At 44.0% G+C, this 19,981-nt stretch overlaps 1 protein-coding gene across 2 annotated transcripts; it reads left to right on the top strand.

The window, feature by feature from the left end:
- Positions 1-393: 393 nt before the first annotated feature.
- STEEP1 (STING1 ER exit protein 1) lies at positions 394-18,027 on the top strand. 2 transcript variants are annotated; one of them, XM_027089492.1, is made up of 8 exons: positions 394-554; positions 3,463-3,580; positions 12,555-12,596; positions 14,833-14,971; positions 15,502-15,591; positions 16,401-16,493; positions 17,704-17,796; positions 17,979-18,027. In XM_027089492.1, exons 1-7 carry the CDS (start codon positions 431-433, stop codon positions 17,764-17,766), a joined length of 669 nt encoding a protein of 222 aa, XP_026945293.1. In that variant the 5' UTR covers positions 394-430; the 3' UTR covers positions 17,767-17,796; positions 17,979-18,027. The 2 variants fall into 2 exon arrangements, with proteins under 2 accessions (XP_026945293.1, XP_026945292.1); XM_027089491.1 differs by having other exon boundaries at positions 395-554; positions 17,704-18,013.
- Positions 18,028-19,981: the final 1,954 nt, after the last annotated feature.

Here is a 19,981-nt window from a genome sequence, read left to right as displayed (position 1 = left end):
AGGGGAGCCCTAGATCTCAATTTTTAACATTCCTCTACTTCATTAGGTATTCATCCTGAATACAGCCAATCAAAATCATATTTAGAGGCACACCTAAACTCTGTATCATGCATATAAAGTGTAAATAGTTCTTTCTTATATCTAGTTATATATATATATATATGTATATATGCATATACATACGTATACGTGTATAGAAATATAAATGAATAATTTAAATTATTAAGTGTCCCAAGTAAAGCAGTCCCAGAGAACTTAGGTGGTTCTGGGAGGCTCACGATGCATCTTAGCCTGATGGTACGGCCGGTAAGCTCACACAACTACTATGGACGCGTGACCAGCCTACGTAGGGGAGATTCGCTACGAGTGGATGACGTCATTTCTGCGCGACTCTTACTTTTGCCTTCATTTTCCGGTGCTGCTCTGAACTATGCCTAAAGTAGTTTCCCGGTCCGTAGTCTGCTCCGATACCCGGGATCGCGAGGAGTATGACGACGGCGAGAAGCCCCTTCACGTCTACTACTGTTTATGCGGCCAGATGGTCCTGGTGCTGGGTGAGTAGTCTGAAAGGAGCTAAACTTCGGGTTCTCGAGGGCGCATTTCCTCTGGCTGTGATCTGGCAGCCGAGTCTATGCGAGGATTTCCCTCTCCATCAAAATCCTCCGTACCCAGCCCGCCCCACTCCAGGGCAGCTTTTCGGTTTTCTGTTTAACCTTGTGATTCTGTATCCAGAACTCTCTCAAAACTAAATTCCTCTTCCATAAAAAATATACTCACTCTCCTCCCACTCTGCGTCTAGAAACTTTGTAACCTTTCTGCCGGATACAAGTATATTGTAACAGCTCTGATGTTACATGAAAATAACCTCCTACCCGCATTGATCCTACATTCTCCTCCAGCTATAACCTCATTTCTTTGCTTCTTTTATAGCAAAACTTCTAAAAAGAATTACCTATATGGGCTGTCTCTGCATCCTCACTTCCCATTCCTTCTTGCCCTCACTTCAAGCAGGCTTTCCTTCTCACCTCACCATCCAAATCATATTTGTCAAAGTTACTAACGAACGTGTTACCAGTTCCAGTGGTCAATTATCAGTGCTCATTTAAATCCCCTCTCAGTGGCATTTGACAGATGATCATTCCATCCTTCTTGAAACCCTTCATTTGCATCCAAGACTCCACACTTTACTGATTTTTCTCCTACCTTGATTTCCCCCCTCTCAGTGTCTGGCTCCTTTTTTTTTTTTTTGTGGTACGCGGGCCTCTCACTGTTGTGGCCTCTCCCGTTGCAGAGCACAGGCTCCGGACGCGCAGGCTCCGGACGCGCAGGCTCAGCGGCCATGGCTAACGGGCCCAGCCGCTCCGCGGCATGCGGGATCCTCCCGGACCGGGGCACGAACCAGTGTCCCCTGCATCGGCAGGCGGACTCTCAACCACTGCACCACCAGGGAAGCCCTTGGCTCCTTTTTCTGTCTCAGACTTATAGGCATTGCACGGCCCTACGGCTCAGTCCTCTCATCTGTTCTCAATCTGTACTCACTCCTTAGGCAATCTCAACCATTCCCAAGCTTTAAATACCTTTTTTATGCTGATGACTCCCAAATGTTCCTCTTTAACCTGAACCTCTTCTCAAACTCCAGCTGCCTACTCAGCGTCTCCATTTGGATGTCTAATGGACCACTTAAAGAGACCGTGTTCTCACAACACTGTAAATCAACTATACTTAAATAAAATTTTTTTAAAAATTAAAAAAAGAGAGAGAGGGAGACCATGTTCAAAATTAACTTCATGATCTCCTACTTTCTTGCTCTCCACTGTACCTCTCCGACTTCCCTATCACAGTCAGTGGTACCACTCTTCACAGAGTATCTCAGAATCATTCTTGACTTCTCCATCCAGTCCATCAACAAATTCTGCAGGTGCTTCCTTGAAAATCTATCTAGAATCTACTTTTTACCACCTCCATTTCTCCAAGCCACCACCATCCCTCACCTGGATTGCCACAGTAGTCTCTTGCTCACCACTCTTTGTCCCCAGAGTCCTGTTCCAAACCAGTGTTTTCCTGTAATGCCAAGAATAAGACCAAAGTCCATAACGAGACCCTGTGTGATCAGACCTCCAGCTACCTCTCAGATTTCATCTCCTAACACTCTTCCCCTTGCTCACTGCACTCCAGCTACAGCGGCCTTTTTGATTTTTCTGTCTTGTCAAAATGTTCCTGCCTGCAGGGCCTTTGGGATCGGTATTTCTTCTGCCTCAAACCCTTTCCCCTCCATGCCCCCTTACTTCATTCAGGTCTCTGCTGAAATGTCACTTCCTTGGAGAACCCTTCCGTGACTACCTTATCTAAAATAGCACCCCGTCACTCTTTGTCCTCTTACCGTGCCTGATTTTTCTGGGTAGCACTTATCACTATCTGGATCATTGTGCATCCTCTTAATATCTTGTCTAACATTTTTTATTAGCACTTATCATTATCCAAGATCATGTTATATAATTATTAATTTGAAAATTTTTCCCTCCTCTGCTGGCCCGTAAACTTCATCAGGTCAGGGTCTTTGTCTGCTCTGTTCTTTGCTGAATCTTTAGCACAGTGTTCCAACTGTGCCTGGTACATAGAAGGCCCTCCCATATTTCCTGAGTAAATGAATTCCCTTTTGATCACTTAGAGATGGGTCTGAATTCTTGTTCTGCTTCCTATTAAATGCGTGGCCGATCTCTTAGCCTTCCTAATCCTCAATTCCCTTACCTTTAAGCTAGGAATAGTAAATGTCTACTCCGGCAGGTCGTTGAGAAGAGTCACGAGCTGATGTGCAAACTGCCTCATGCTAACTCCCCTCTCCACCTCCTCCATGAATCTGCAATCACTCTGATCACTTGACTTCTCTGTCATCCTTTAGGTACTTAATTTGCATTGTATCAATTTTCCGTCTGCTTTATACCTGTACCTAATTTATTTCCTGTATGTTTTCATTGTTTTTGGATCAGAACTCCCCTAACTGGGATGGGTCATTCACATACCATATATATAATAGCATACCGCCTACCCACTCTCTCCTTTCCGAAGCACTTATCCAACTTTTCCAATCAATGCCTTCCTCATAGGCATTCCAGGACGCTTGATCGTCTCTTCTCATTCTAATGCATTACAGCACAAGCCAAGTGTACCAGGATCAGAAATACTCATAGAAAACTTGAATTGCAGTGCTGGGAAGGACTTTTGAGATAATATAATCAAGTAAGGAGAAAGAGCCCTAGAGAGGAAGTGATTAGCCAGAGCTGGGGCTAAAATCCAGGTGTCCTGACACCAAGTCATTTTTAGTTGGAACATTCAATAATAGGCTTCAATAGGTGTGATAATTATAGTAAAAATTAAAGTGCTAAGGGCTCCACTGAAAGCTTCTGATTGCCTCAGGGTATTTTTCAGTGGCTCTCGTGACCAAATCTTTCTCCATTCCGTCAGACTGTCAGTTGGAGAAATTGCCCATGAGGCCCCGGGATCGGTCCCGTGTGATTGATGCTGCCAAACACGCCCACAAGTTTTGTAACACAGAAGACGAGGAGACTATGTATCTTCGGAGGTAAGAGGTTGATGTTCTCTGTCTAGGATTTCCTGGTTGTCTTGGGGTCTAGTTCTGAGGAGTAGAAATACCCCATCTAGTGTGGACCAGGTCATCCATTTGGGGCCCAGTACTTTGACATTTGTGGTGGGTCTCTAACTTCTGTTAATGTAGCCGTATCTTTATTGTGCTTTGTTGAAGTGGTGCTGAGATGTGATTCTGTTGCCATTTGATAGCTGTAATTTGGGGTTTTTGCAAGTAGAATGAGTTCGTTCAACCTGTAATCTCCAGCACACCAGGTGCCGGGCACTGAGCTAGGGACTGGATCAGCAAAGATAAATAAGGCACTGTCCTTATATACCATGAAAGAGCTCATGGCTCAGTGAGGGAACAGATTACCTATTGTGATATGATAAAATTCTGGTGTGGTGAACAGAAGCCTATGGGAAAACAGACAGCAGCAGATCATCTTGCCTGAATAGTGGTCAAGAAGGATACCAGAAGATGGTGGCATTTGTGTTTGGCCTTGAACTAGGATTTCACCAAGTAGATGGAGGAGCATTCCAGGTGGAGGGACTCTGGAAGCATTAAAAGCATCAAATATGGTGTGCCTGGGAAATTTAAGTAGTCCCTTGTGGCTAGAGCCTAAGTTACTTTACAGGAAGGGGTTCATGCATCCTGGGGTGAGGACAGAGTAGAATGCTAAAGTAGACAAGTTTGGACTTTATCTTTAGGCAATAGCCATCTTCTTTTTTTAAGTAGAGGAGTGACACGGTTAGATCTGTTTTAGATTTGGGAGTCCTTGGTGTATATGGGGAGTTGAAACCTGGGAAGGGATACAGTTACATGGAAAGTGTGTGGAGCAAGAAGAGAGGATTGAAGACATAATCCTGGGAAACATTGATGTTTGAAAAGCAGACAAAATAATTGGAACATAACCAGGAGAACCTGGTGATGTGGAAAACAGGAGAGGAGAGAATTTCAAGAAGTGAGGGAAGGGGATGGTCATCAACAGGTGCCAAATGCCACAGAGACGTCATCCTGCTCTAAGTCCAGTCATTCATTCAGCAAATGTTTCATTTATTGAGCTCCTACTGTGTGCCAGGTACTGTCCTAAAAGTCTGGGATATACTAGTATATTAGTTTGTTAGGGCTGCTATAACAAAGTACCATAAACTAGGCGGCTTAAAACAACAGAAATGAATTGTCTCACAGTTCTAGAGGCTGGAATCTGAGATTACTGTGTCGGTAGGGCCATGCTGTCTCTGAAGGTTCTAGGGGAGGAGCCTTCCTTGCCCCTGCCTAGCTTCTGGTGTTTGCCGGCAGTCCTTGACATTTCTTGACTTGTAGGTGCATCACTCTGGCCTCTGTCTGCATCATTGTATGGCTTTTTCCCTGTGTTTCTGTCTCTGTGTTTCTTCTCTTCTTATAAGGACGCCAGTTATATTAAATTAAGGGAACATTCTGCTCATCTCTGTGACCTCATCTTAACTAATTATATCTGCAATGACCCTCTTTTCAAATAAGGTCACACTCTGAGGTTCCTGGAAGGACATAACTTTTTAAGGGACACTATCCAAACCAGTACAACCAGTAAACAAGCAAAGAACCTTGCCTGTACAGAGCTTATATTCTAGTGTTGAATCGGAAAAAGCTACAGGCTGACATCTAGCTATGTTTATTTAAGAAACCAAACTGTTATCAGCCCACACTAATGAAAACAGTTAGAAACTATTGCTAGGCGACATTCAGTACCAAATCAGGCACCACTGTGACAACTGGGCTTCTAGAATTATGTAGTTGAAGAGAAAATTGCTTATATACAGGATACAAGTGGGGACACAGATTATAAAACATATGAAATTCACAAAGGAAGGCCCTCCAGGTAACATTGGGGAAGTCCTCCATTGTGGTATATAGGAAGGTTTATAAATAACACGCCCTATCTAAAGCTAATCCATTCTCTTGTGCTTTTTCTCCCTCTATTAACCTTTATTTAGGTTTCTGATTTTGAAAATTCTCAACTGACTGTCTTTAGGATTGCTAAAATATTTATTACATACGTCATAATTATATATAACACTTCTAGATAATATGTATTAAATGTATATATATTAGTTAATACAGAAAGTAATCTAACAACACAACTAGGCCACAGGCTCCTATGGCACTATAAGGCAGATGCCGTCACCTGTAGGCCAGAAAACTGGGAGGCCCTAGGCTGAAGTGGCAACCCTGGAATCCAGTCAGCCTGATCCTGGAAGTGAGCCAGATTTGGGCCAGCCTTAGTGCCAGGTATTGCACAGGCCGGTGACCTCTGGCCAAGTGACTCTGTTGGGCCACAGAGTTCTCAGAGTTTACCCACAAGGCATGGTAGACTTCCCCCTTGGTTGACATGGTTCCTGCTCTAATCTTGAACTGTCTTTCCAAGGGCCCACTTTAGCATGCTCCTTTCTTATCAGGGGTGAAATTTCAGTCTGATCTTACCCCTCCTATTCTTTAGCCAGATGAGTGTGGGAGCCCCAGTTACTGAAAATATGGCAGTCTGCCTAATGCGTGCCCTGGAGCCTGTCACTTTCCACCTCCAAGTCTTCCATTCTAAAGTACCTCTCCTTTGACTCTGTTGTTCCCTGGTACCTTCCCTCCCTCATCCATTGCTTCCCCAGTTACCCATCCAGTGGGTGCTTTTCTGTCTGGATCTTTGTTGACCATATGCCTCCCTTGATGCTGTCTCCTTCCTTGACTTCTGTGAAGCTACTCTTGTGATTCTCCTTCTACTTCTTTGGCTTTCTCAGTCTTCTGGATTCTTCTTCCTGCCCCTTAAATGTTGGCATTCCCCAGGGTTCTGACCTTGATTTTCTCCCCTCTCTCTCTGTACTCTCCTTGGCCATCCTCACCACCTCTTGTGGCATCAGTTACGCTTATATGCTGATGACTCACAAAATCTAGATCTGCCTCCGTTTCTCTCTTGTGCCCAGAACTGTATATCTAACTACCTATTCTACCTCTTCACCTGATGTTCTACCTCAGATACAGCATGACTAAAGCCAAACTCATTTCTCTAACGTGGAAAATCCCACAGATTGGTTCACTCAGCACCACTCCAACTCTCTTCTATTTTACCTGCCTATATACCAGTGTCTGTAAAGATAGGGCACATATTCCAGCTTCTCCCCACTCCAAAAACCCCCTAAGATTCTGAACGTGACTTAGCTTTTGCCAAGTAAAATGGACAGAAGTAGAAGTTGTTGGGTGGGGCTTCCAAGGAAAGTCCTTTTTACTCTTCTCATTCCTTCCTGCTTTTTGGAAAACGGGCGTGATAATTGGAGCACCAGCAGCCATCCTGGGACTAGAAAGGGAAGGCCACAAGGATTGCAGAGTTTTTGCCATGCTATCCTTGGGTCTCAACCATTACAAGGAACCGCCTTCCTCTACACTTATTTTACATGAGAAGAAACTCTTGTGTTGAAGCCACTGCAGTCAGGTCTCTGAAGGTGTCAGCTAAACACAATTCCTTCTTTTTCCTCCTCCTACGATGACATCACCATTCACGCAGTGGCCCGGGGCAGAAATCTGGGAGCCAGTCCTGTCTTTGTCTCATCCATCCCTGCCCCCCACCATCCCCTGCACACATCCAGTCACTCACCACGTACTGTCGATTCTACCTTCTAGTCTGTCTTGTGGCTGCCTCCTCCTGTTCAGCCCAGCCACACTGCCATCATTCTGGTACCCAACAACACTTGCTTGGGCTATCGAAGTGTCCTCTTACCTCCCCCCACCACCCCCCGCTCTCCTCCAGACTATCGTCTACTGCCTGAATGATCTCACATGCACGTGATGTCAGTTTCCTGCTTCAGATCTTTCAGTGACTCTTCATCACCTACAGCAGTGCCTTTCAAACGTTTTTAAGCAATGAATCCTTTCTTCAAATGAAATTTTTACCAGAAGTATAAATAAGCAAGAAGCTTCTCTGATTGGGGAAGAGTTGAGCCCAACCCATTAAGGACTTCTCCCCTTTCTCCTATCCGATTTCATTTAGGGATCATTGTGGAGCGCAATTTAAAAAATCCTGGCTAGCAGGATAAAATCCAAGTCTGAAGGCTCTCTATGATCTGGCCCTAGCCTACCTGTTCATCCTCATCTCCTGGTATTCCTATGGTTTTTTGTTGTTGTTGTTTGTTTTTTTGAACAGCAAACATTGATCATCTCATATAGTTTCTGTGGGTCAGGAACTTAAGAACAGCTTAGCTGGATGGTCTCTCATGAGGCTGTGGTTAAGAGGTCGACCATGGGTACAGTTATTTGAAGTCTTTAATTAGGGCTGGATGTTCCACTTCCAAGGTGGTTCACTCACATGGTTGGCAGCTGAGTGCTAACTGTTGGGAAGAAGCATTAGTTCCTTAGAACAAGGATCTTCCATAGGGCTGCTTGAGTATCCTCGTAACATGGCAGCTGGCTTCCCACAGTGTGAGTAGTCCAAGAGAGAGCGAGTTGGAAGCTATAATGTCTTTTATGACCAAGACTCAGAAGTTACACACCATCACTTCTTCAGTGTCTTATTGGTGTCACAAGTCAGCTGTGTTCATTGTGGGAGGGCATTATACAAGGATTATTGACTTTATTATGTCAATACCAGGGGGCAAGAATCATTGGGGCCATCTTAGATGCTGCTACCACAACCAGGAAGAATGTTTTATTTTGTCTTTGGCCTTTCCTATCTCACATATTCCTGGAGATTAAGGACAAGAAAGAAAATCAAGGTCCATTAAGTCTAAATATCTAGCTCCTATTAATCACTTCTTTATAATTGTACCACTTAAAACCCTTGTCTTATTTGTATTAGAGTCTCCATATCTCAAGAAGATGAACATTTTTTCTTTTTTGGCTGTGCCATGCGGCTTGCGGGATCTTAGTTCCCCGACCAGGGACTGAACCCATGGCCTCTGCAGTGGAAGCATGGAGTCCCAACCACTGGACTGCCAGGGAAGTCCCTGTAGCTTTTTGTGTCTGGCATCTTCCGTTTAGTATATTTTCAAGATTCATCCATGTGTAGAATGACTCAGTAAATCATTCTTTTTTTTTTTTTTGCTGCTTTGGGTCTTCGTTGCTGCGCATGGGCTTTCTCTAGTTGCAGCCAGCAGGGGCTACTCTTTGTTGCAGTGTGCGTGCTTCTCATTGCGGTGGCTTCTCTTGTTGCGGAGCACAGGCTCTAGGCTCGCAGGCTCAGTAGTTGTGGCACATGGGCTTAGTTGCTTCACGGCATGTGGGATCTTCCCGGACCAGGGCTCGAACCCGTGTCCCCTGCATTGGCAGGCAGATTCTTAACCACTGCGCCACTAGGGAAGCCCCATCATTCCTCTTTATGGGTGAATAATATTCCATTGTATGGATACACCACGTTTTGTTTATCCATTCATCAGTTGATGGACATTTGGGCTTTCATTTATTTATTTATTTATTTTTGGCTGTGTTGGGTCTCCGTTGCTGTGCACAGGCTTTCTCTAGTTGCTGCAAATGGGGGCTACTCTTCATTGTGGTGCACGGGCTTCTCATTGTGGTGGCTTCTCTTGTTGCAGAGCACGGGCTCTAGGTGCACGGGCTTCAGTAGTTGTGGCTCACGGGCTCAGTAGTTGTGGCGCACGGGCTTAGTTGCTCCGTGGCATGTGGATCTTCCTGGACCAGGGCTCGAACCCATGTCCCCTGCATTGGCAGGCGAATTCTTAACCATTGCGCCACCAGGGAAGTCCTGTGGTGGTGTTTTTTTTAACTAACTTTTTAAAGTATTATGGCTAATGCTGCTGTAAACATTTGTGTACAAGTTTTTGTGTGAACATGCTTTTGCTTCTCATGTATGAGTTGCTGGATCATATGGTAACTCTGTGTTTAACCTTTTGAGGACCTTGTAGAGTGGTTTCAGAAGGAGTTGCACCATTTTACATTCTTGCCAGTAGTATATGAGGGTTCCTGTTTCTCCACACCCTTGCCAGTAATTGTTATTGTCTGCCTTTTTTTTTTTTTTTTTTTTTTTGCGGTACGCGGGCCTCTCACTGCTGCGGCCTCCCCCGTTGCGGAGCACAGGCTCCGGACGCGCAGGCTCAGCAGCCATGGCTCACGGGCCCAGCCGCTCCACGGCATGTGGGATCTTCCCGGAGTGGGGCATGAACCCGTGTCCCCTGCATCGGCAGGCGGACTCTCAGCCACTGCGCCCCCAGGGAAGCCCTATTGTCTGCCTTTTTGATATAGCTATCCTAGTGTGTATGAGATGGTATCATTGTGATTTTGATTTGCATTTCCCTGATGGCTAATGATGTTGAGCTTTTCATGTCCCTATTGGTCATTTATGTATCTTCTTTGGAGAAATGTCTAGTCAAATTCTGTGTCCATTTTTGGGCTTCCCTGGTTGGGTAGTGGTTAAGAACCTGCCTGCCAATGCAGAGGACATGGGTTCGAGCCCTGGTCTGGGAGGATCCCACATGCCGCAGAACAACTAAGCCCATGCGCCACAACTACTGAGCCTGCGCTCTAGAGCCCGCGAGCCACAACTACTGAAGCCTGCGCGCCTAGAGCCCATGCTTCGCAACAAGGGAAGCCATTGCAATAAGAACCCCGCGCACCGCAATGAAGAGTAGGCCCCGCTTGCTGCGACTAGAGAAAGCCTGCGCACAGCTACAAAGACCCAACACAGCCAAAAATAAATAAATAAAAAGTTAAAAAAATTCTTTGTCCATTTTTTAAATGGAGTATTTGTGTTTTTTATTGTTGTAAGAATTTTTTATTATGGATACTAGTCCCTTATCAGATATATGATTTACAAATATTTTTTCCCATTCTGTGGGTTGCCTTTTCACTTTCTTGATGGTATTCCTGGAAGCACAAAAGTTTTTCATTTTAATTGTCCCATTTATCTATTTTTTCTTTGATTGCTTGTGCTGTAGGTATCATATTTTTAAAACCATTGCCTGATCTAAGGTCTTGAAGATTTATACTTATGTATTCTAACAGTTTTATAGGTTTGATTGTTACCTTTTTTTTTTTTTTTCTTTTTTTACTGCACCTTGGTATGTGGGATCTTAGTTCCCCGACCAGGGATCGAACCCACACCCCCTGCACTGGAAGCACAGGGTCTTAACCATTGGACCACCAGGGAAGTCCCAGTTCTTACCTTTAAATCATTCATCCATTTTGAGTTAATTTTTAAATTTTTTGTTTATTTATTTTTTGGCCATGCCACACAGCTTGTGGGATCTTAGTTCCCTGACCTGGGATCAAACCTGGGCCCCCTGCAGTGGAAAAGTGCAGAGCCCTAACCACTGGACCACCAGGGAACGCCCCATTTTGAGTTAATTTTTGTACATAGTGTGAGGTAGGGATCTAAATTAATCCTTTTGTGTGTGGATATCCAGTTATCCCGGTACTATTTATTGAAAGACTGTTCTTTCCCCCATTGAATGGTCTTGGCACCACTGAAAATAAATTAACCATATATGTATGGGTTTATTGTGGACTCTCAGTTCTGTTCCATTGATCTATATGTCTGTCCTTATGCCAGTACCACCCTGTCTTGATTACTGTGGCTTTGTATTAAGTTTTGAAATTATATACGAGTCCACCAACTTTGTTCTTCTTCAAGACTGTTTTGTCTACTCTGGATTCCTTACGATTCCATGTGAATTTGAGGATCAGCTTGTCAATTTCTGCAAAAAAACCAGCTGGGATTTTGATAGGGATTGTGTTGAAGTTGTAGATTCATTTGGAAAGTATTGCCATCTTAACAATATTAAGTCTTCAATCCATGAACATGAAGTGTCATTCCATTTACTTAGGTCTTTAATTTCTTTCAGTGATGTTTTGTAGTTTTCAGTGCAAAAGTTATGCACTTCCTTTGTTAAATTTATTCCTAAGTATTTTATTCTTTTTGATGCTATTGTAACTGGACTTGTTTCCTTAACTTCATTTTTGGATTGTTCATTTCTAGTGTATAGGACTACCATTAATTTGTGAATATTGATCTTATATCCTGCAGCTTTACTAAACTTGTTTATTAGTCCTAATAGTGTGTGTGTGTGTGTGTGTGTGTGTGTATGCTTTAGGGTTTCTATATATAAGATTATATCCTCTGCAAATAGACATGGTTTTACTTTTTCCCTTCCAATCTGGATGCTTTTTATTTCTTTTTCTTGCCTAATTGCCCTGGCTAGAACTTCCAGTGCAGTGTTGAATAGAAGTGTTGAGAGTGGATATCCCTGTCTTCTTCCTGATCTTAGAGGGAAAGGTTTCAGTTTTTCACCATTAAATATGATGTTAGTTTATGTGGCTTAGTAGATGTGAATTTTTCATAGATGCCCCTTATAAGGTAGAGGAAGTTCCCTTCTATTTCTAGTATATTGAAGGGGCTTTGAATTTTGTCAGATGCTTTTTATGCATCTGTTAAGATGATCATGTGTGTTTTCTCTTTTATTCTATTATTATAGTGTATCGCATTGATTGATTTTTTTTTTTTGTATGTTGCACCAATCTTGCATTCCTGGGATAAATTCCACTTGGCAATGTGGTATAAACCTTCTTTATATGTTGCTTGATTCAGTTTTGCCTGTATTTTTTAAAATTTTTATTTATTTATTTTATTTTTGGTTGTGTTGGGTCTTCGTTTCTGTGCGAGGGCTTTCACTAGTTGTGGCAAGCGGGGGCCACTCTTCACCGCGGCGCGCGGGCCTCTCACTATCATGGCCTCTCTTGTTGCGGAGCACAGGCTTCAGAGGCGCAGGCTCAGTAGTTGTGGCTCACGGGCCTAGTTGCTCCATGGCATGTGGGATCTTCCCAGACCAGGGCTCGAACCCGTGTCCCCTGCATTAGCAGGCAGATTCTCAACCACTGCGCCACCAGAGAAGCCCAAGGATAACTTTTGAAAAGCCCTTTTAGCATTTGAAGTAGTGAGCTTGGTAGGTTATGAGATTTGTTTGTATCTTTTTTTTTTTAACTTCCATTTTCTGTGCAGGCCTGAAGGCATTGAACGACAGTACAGGAAGAAATGTGCAAAGTAAGTATTAACAGTGTGGGTTTCTCCGAGAATAAGTAAGTAGAGGCAATGATGTGTTAGGAAAAGAATCATTTGGAGACAATTCTCTGTTATATCTTTATCCCTATAATCTTACCTGCCTTCAAACTTCAGTTATGCAAATACCAATATGCTTCTTAAAGAGATGCAACTGACCAAGTTACATCTCTGACCAGCTGGCCACAAAAATGGGTTTTTAAGCATAGTATTATTTTTTTCACTGAGGTGTAACTTATATATAATAAAATTTGCCCTTCCTAAGTGTACAGTTTGATGAGTGTTGACAGAAGCACAGAGCCATGTAACGTCACCACTCCTGTGACATAGACGTTTCCAGTGCTCCTTTGCAATCAGTCTCCTTCCTCACCCCTCCCCTCGCCAGCACTGATCTGCCTTCTGTTACCGTGGTTTTACCTTTTCTAAAATGTGATGTAAATTCTACAGTACGTGTTCTACTACATACAATGTGTATCTCTTACATCTGGTTTCTTTCATGTTGCATGATGCTTTGGGGATTCATCTGAGTTGTTATGTGTATCAGTAATTTGTTCCTCTTTATCGCTGAGTAGTAGTCATTGCACCACAGTTTGTTTAACCATTGACCTGTTGAAGGGCATTTGAGCTGTTAATGGCTTTGGCTATTATAAATAAAGCTGCTATGAACATTCTAGTATAAATCTTGTGGGAACATGTGTTTTCTCTTGGAGTGGAGTTGTTGGGTCATATGGTAAATGTAACATAGTGTAATTTTTTTTGATATTTTTTATTTGTTTTGGTTGCACCGGGTCTTAGTTGTGGCAGGCAGCCTCCTTAGTTGTGGCACGCGGGCTCCTTAGTTGTGCCATGTAAACTCTTAGTTGCAGCCTGCATTTGGGATCTAGTTCCCTGATCAGGGATTGAACCCGGGCCTCCTGCATTAGGAGCGCAGAGTCTTAACCACTGTGCCACCAGGGAAATCCCCACATAGTGTAATTTAATCCAAACTTATTTATAAAGTCTGTTATAGGACTACAGACCCAAGAACTTTAGAGACTATTATTTAAAGATATATATGATTTCCAGCTTTAGGTTGTTAACAGTGAGAATATTAAACTATAATAAGTTTAATCTTGTTGATGAATTACAGTTCAGTCTTGGCTCTCAGAAGACTCAGACTAGAATTAAAGCAGGGAAGTGCCTAGGAAGGCATTTTAGTTTACAGCCACATTAGGTTTGTTAGACTACTTTAATCATATCTTATGGGTATGGGTCTACTTCACTTAGCTGAAGAAGTATAATAGAAGTGAGCAACCAGGACTTCCCTGGTGGCGCAGTGGTTAAGAATCCGCCTGCCAATGTAGGGGACACGGGTTCGAGCCCTGTCTGGGAAGATCCCACATGCCACGGAGCAGCTAAGCCCGTGCGCCACAACTACTGAGCCTGTGTGCCACAACTACTGAAGCCTGTGCACCTAGAGCCCATGCTCTGCAACAAGAGAAGCCACCGCAATAAGAAGCCCGCACACTGCGACGAAGAGTAACCCCCGCTCGCTGCAACTAGAGAAAGCCTGTGTGCAGCAACAAAGACTCAAAGCTGCCAAAAATAAATAAATAAATAAATTTTTTAAAAAAAGAAATGACCAACCAAAGAAAGCATGACGATTGCTACAGAGCTTAGTTGGCAGACCACGGCAGTGGAGCCTTTATGCTCCTTCTTTTTTTAAAATAATTAATTAATTAATTTTTATTTTTGGCTGAGAGGGGTCTTTGTTGCTGCACGCGGGCTTTCTCTAGTTGCGGCGAGCGGGGGCTGCTCTTCGTTGCAGTGCGCAGGCCTCTCATTGTGGTGGCTTCTCTTGCTGTGGAGCACGGGGTCTAGGCACGTGGGCTTCAGTAGTTGTAACACGCGGGCTCAGTAGTTGTGGCTCGTGGGCTCTAGAGCACAGGCACAGTAGTTGTGGTGCACGGGCTTAGTTGCTCCGCGGCATGTGGGATCTTCCCGGACCAGGGTTCAAACCCGTGTCCCCTGCATTGGGAGGCGGATTCTTAACCACTGTGCCACCAGAGAAGCCCAACGGTCAGTGATTCTTATCAAGTAGTTTTGGGAAACACTGGGAAGAGCTAATCATCAGTTTCTGCCACAAACACAAATATTCCCAGAGTCTAAGCACACTTTGTGAAGCGCCGTTTTGGGGATTTGCATTCTGAGGCCTCCCTGAGATTCACTGTTCTGTTTGCAGGTGCGGGCTGCCACTCTTCTACCAGTCCCAACCGAAGAATGCTCCTGTGACCTTCATTGTGGATGGAGCAGTAGTCAAGTTTGGCCAGGGTTTTGGGAAGACGAACATATATACTCAGAAACAAGAGCCTCCTAAGAAAGTAATTATCACTGAAGGAGACAGATGGGTTAATACAGCTACAGATTTAGCCCTACAATTTTAAAGAAGATTATGGTGCATGAGAAACTGCCCTTCATGAGCACTCTCTTTATTAAGAGAGAGCCATTTTTGTGTATAAGCAGGTGCTACAAACTTGTAACACCTATTGTGTGTTCTCTTTTCTTTCCTACATCTGCTCTATGAGCAAAGTTAGAAATTGTATGATTTTTATTCACATTTACTTCCTTGAAATTTCTTCTTTTTCCAGTGTGAGCAATTAAACATTGAATGAATAAGGCTAGTCTTTAAATATACTTTTAAAAACCCTTGATGGCAAATACCAGAAAAATATAATGCAAATTAAAATATGGGCACTTTTAGATAGGCCAGCCTGTCCCAAGGAGGTCCCCTGCCCCCAGGAACCAGGCTTGTACACTTGCACACACCCACTCACACATACACACTCACACACACACGACTCACAGAACCTCTTGAGGTAAACTAGACTGATTCCTCTTCCTGCAACTCCAGGTGATGATGACGAAACGGACTAAAGACATGGGCAAGTTCAGCTCTGTCACTGTGTCTACTATTGATGAAGAGGAAGAGGAGATTGAGGCTGTAAGTGCTTCTGCTCTCAGGGGAATTGGAATGCGGGGCGGGGGGAGGGGGCTCTCCAACCAGAGCATTGAGTAACAGAATAACTAGGAACTTCAAGCTCGTAGATCTTGCTCTGCTACTAAGAAACGCTGTGATACCGGGCTGGTTCCTGTTTCCCTGGATCTCAGGGACATCTCTGTAAGATAAGGAGCAGGGAGTTGGACTAGATCAGTCTTTTTTTGTTTGTTTTTTGCGGTACGCGGGCCTCTCACTGCTGTGGCCTTTCCCGCTGCGGAGCACAGGCTCCGGACGCGCAGGCTCAGCGGCCATGGCTCACGGGCCCAGCCGCTCCGCGGCATGTGGGATCTTCCCGGACCGGGCCACGAACCCGTATCCCCTGCATCGGCAGGCGGACTCTCAACCACTGCGCTACCAGGGAAGCCCAGTCATTTTTTTCATACTGTTTTTTGAGATGCCTTAGGGGGCAAATCCCTCCTCATCCCTCTTCAGTTGAAAAACTACTGGGCTCAGCAATTTCAAGTCCCTTCCAGTCCAGCTCTGATGGTGTGGGAGTCTGTCCTTAGCAAGAGCAGCAATTACCTTTATGGTATTTCAGTATAATGATGTTTACAGAGAGATGTTACTTAAATGTGGTTTCGGTTGAAACCTGACTCTCCCGGATTATGGAAAAGCCGAAGAGTTGAAAGGGAGCAGAGTCTTGCCATTTCAGGAATAATTTCATAATTTGAGGAGTATAAACTTCTCCCGAGGTCTCTGTTGCTCCTCTTTGGTGAGACTGCTGGTCTAAGGGTGCTTCTTTCTTCCCTCAGAGAGAAGTTGCTGACTCGTATGCGCAGAATGCCAAGGTGATTGAGAAGCAGCTGGAGCGCAAAGGCATGAGTAAGAGGCGGCTGCAGGAGCTGGTGAGTGGCGGGGGCGGGGGCTGGCAGGCGTTGGGCTGGACTGTTTGGGTTCCTCGGTCTGAAAGACCCTCCGGCAGGCAGGGGAATCCTTTCAGAAGTCTGTCTGGGGTTATGGTGTGGCTGGCTGCCAGGTGTCTAACCGTGGGCCGTGGCTGTCAGTACATACCCTACTCTGGGATAGTGACCACAGGATCCAGGCCCCAAATGATAGTTCTTGTTAGCCAACCCTAACGAGAATGGTAAGTTAATCTGCTACATGTAGTCCAAGGTCAGGAGTTCAAGATCGGGGCTCATGGGTGCTCTCCCAGGGTATGAGGCATACAGTGGGGCTACATTGGGGCGCCAGGATTGGGGCTGGTCGCTACTTCTTAAAGCACTGCTTCCACCACCACTGTCTGCACTATCCCTAGGCTCTTTGTTGAGCACACACGTCTATATGTGATGGTGCCTATGTTTCTGTCTTCCTGATAATAAGTTACTTATGATATTTCTTTGAAATCAGACATCCCAGCATTGGTGCCTCATCGAAAAGTATACCAGTCTATTCTACTGACTGTAGAGGAGTTTTTGGTGACAGAGGTAGTGGGTTTTGAGAGCTGCTTTACCTTGCCGTAGTGATCTAGAGCACTGCTTACCAAATTTTCTGAGGTGAAGGACCAGTGCTTGCTTCTTGTTTTAAAATTTGTCAAGAGTAGATTTGTAATTTATAAAATGCAATAAAAATGAATTTGCCTGAATTCTTCTTATGAGATGATTTTACTTTCTTATTGCTCTGTCAAATTGCTATAGAAGCTTCTAAATGCTTACTCTCAATTTTTGTGTGTATCTTCATGGACTGCACAACTTTAAGTAGCACTGTTCTAGAACAGTGTTCTTCCTCCTGTTCTGCCACAAATAGGATACTGATATGTCATGATATTGATTCCTCCAGTCCTTCAGGGGTCCTGGAGCTGTGGGATCCCTACACTGATAGACCACAGCCCTGTGTGTTTACCCCGTTTTACCATACAGATATTATTATCTTCAATGTGTGTCATAACATCAGAAAGTTTGGAAAGCAGTTGCTAGAGTTTCATCACAATTTTAGAAACACGGTTCTAGTTTGTATACTAAATGAGCATGAGGGGATAGTGTTGGGGCAGTTAGAATAAGGCAGGAAAATCAGAATTTCATGTCATGTATCAGGACATATACTCTTCTTCCTTTCCAGGCTGAACTGGAAGCCAAGAAAGCGAAAATGAAGGGAACCTTGATTGACAACCAGTTCAAATAATCAGGACCTTTCTGTGAACCCAGACTGGAGGCAAGCATTTAGATGAGGAGGAAAAAGAGTGTTTTCTTGACTACATGGCCTGGTTCCTACTTTTATGCCCCAGCAGAAGGCTTTACGTGTCCTCCAGTGATTCTCCTACATTCAGTGAGGTCTTTTTTTTTTTTTTTCCCCGTTACGTGGGCCTCTCATTGTTGTGGCTTCTCCCATTGCAGAGCACAGGCTCCGGACGCGCAGGCTCAGCGGCCATGGCTCAGGGGCCCAGCCGCTTCGTGGCATGTGGGATCCTCCCAGACCGGGGCACGAACCCGTGTCCCCTGCATCGGCAGGCGGACTCCCAACCACTGCGCCACCAGGGAAGCCCTCAGTGAGGTCTTTGAGTTCATCTGACCTGCTTTCTAGAGATGGATTTTTCTCAATCTTTCTGTGTATAGGTCTTCTGTACTATTTTTTGTCCATTTGATATAAACTTCTTCATCTGTGTAGAAGCTCTGTGAATAGATCAGTGCTTCAGTGTGTCTAGTTTCTAAAGGAGCTATTCTTATTCCTTCTTCAAAGTTAATAAAATGTTTAAAGAATTTTGAAAAAAAAATAAAAGTAACATGAATTACATTTAAAGTTACAGCAAGCCAGATCCTTTTAAGTGGCTCTGTCTCTGTTCTTAGACTGGCAGGTACTGGCTAGGGTTTGAATCTCTCTACTGTCAGGGAAAATCCATAACAAGCCAGAATCTGCATAAAGTTTACTTTACCTCAAATGTTACAACTCTAGGCACGCCAACCTTTATCAGATGTTGTACATGCAGAAGGAAAAGCCAGATTCAAGTGAGGGGGTAGGATAGCTCTGATCTGAATGAAAATGGGGTCTTGGGAAGCAACCCAAGGGAGCTACCATCCTGTCAAGCAGCTAAGAGCGTGCTTCCATGTGTGGGCATGTGGGAGGGAGACATGGTAGAGTAAGAAATGACACCGACTCTAGGTCCAAGCACCTCACTACACATAACTCAATTTCGTTTCTTTTTATGGCTGAGTAATATTCCATTGTATATATGTGCCACATCTTCTTTATCCATTCATCCGATGATGGACACGTAGGTTGCTTCCATGTCCTGGCTATTGTAAATAGAGCTGCCATGAACATTGTGGTACATGACTCTTTCTGAATTATGGTTTTCTCAGGGTATATGCCCAGTAGTGGGATTGTTGGGTCGTATGGTAGTTCTATTTGTAGTTTTTTAAGGAACCTCTATACTGCTCTCCATAGTGGCTGTATCAATTTACATTCCCACCAACAGTGCAGGAGGGTTCCCTTTTCTCCACACCCTCTCCAGCATTTATTGTTTCTAGATTTTTTGATGATGGCCATTCTGACCGGGGTGAGATGATATCTCATTGTAGTTTTGATTTCCATTTCTCTAATGATTAATGTTGTTGAGCATTCTTTCATGTGTTTGTTGGCAATCTGTATACCTACAGTCTGTCATACAGAGTGAAGTAAGTCAGAAAGAGAAAAACAAATACCGTATGCTAACGTATATATATATGGAATCTAAGAAAAAAAAAGGTCATGAAGAACCTAGGGCTAAGACGGGAACAAAGACACAGACCTACTAGAGAATGGACTTGAGGATATGGGGAGGGGGAAGGGTAAGCTGTGACAAAGTGAGAGAGTGGCATGGACATATATACACTACCAAACGTAAAATAGATAGCTAGTGGGAAGCAGCCGCATAGCACAGGGAGATCAGCTCAGTGCTTTGTGACCACCTAGAGGGGTGGGATAGGGAGGGTGGGAGGGAGGGAGACGCAAGAGGGCAGAGATATGGGAACATATGTATATGTATAACTGATTCACTTTGTTATAAAGCAGAAACTAACACACCATTGTAAAGCAATTATACCCCAATAAAGATGTTAAAAAAAAAGAAATGACACCGAGATAAACAAAAGTTATCTGTTGACTGTCTTTTATTTCACATCTGCTATTTGTGGAGGAGTGTCGTATACATAAATATTTAATGTCACACTGCTTCAGTGACATTAGTATGTAGTGTTTGTACCCATGTTTTTATCTGTTCACCTGTATTGCAAGGTGTTGGGACAGGAGGAGTGTTTTAGCCTCTTCGTATTATTTACATGGCTTGGGTGCCTAGTAGGCGCCCAAGGCGTGTATGTGAGGGGCTGCTGGGAAACAGTAGGGCATTTTTCTTTGCTTTTTT

Source organism: Aethalodelphis obliquidens, unplaced genomic scaffold (genome assembly GCF_003676395.1).
Source record: "Aethalodelphis obliquidens isolate GAN/ISIS:26980383/991018 unplaced genomic scaffold, ASM367639v1 scaffold66, whole genome shotgun sequence".
Lineage (NCBI taxonomy): Eukaryota > Metazoa > Chordata > Mammalia > Artiodactyla > Delphinidae > Aethalodelphis > Aethalodelphis obliquidens.
This window is presented reverse-complemented; position numbering and strand designations above follow the sequence as displayed.

Bases quoted from the DNA above. Each gene is read 5' to 3' on its own strand.
- STEEP1 (XM_027089492.1), top strand. From the start codon at position 431: ATGCCTAAAGTAGTTTCCCGGTCCGTAGTCTGCTCCGATACCCGGGAT. The intron at 3,581-12,554 runs GTAAGAGGTTGA...TTTTCTGTGCAG, and splicing joins GAGACTATGTATCTTCGGAG to GCCTGAAGGCATTGAACGAC. The intron at 16,494-17,703 runs GTGAGTGGCGGG...CTTCCTTTCCAG, and splicing joins AGAGGCGGCTGCAGGAGCTG to GCTGAACTGGAAGCCAAGAA.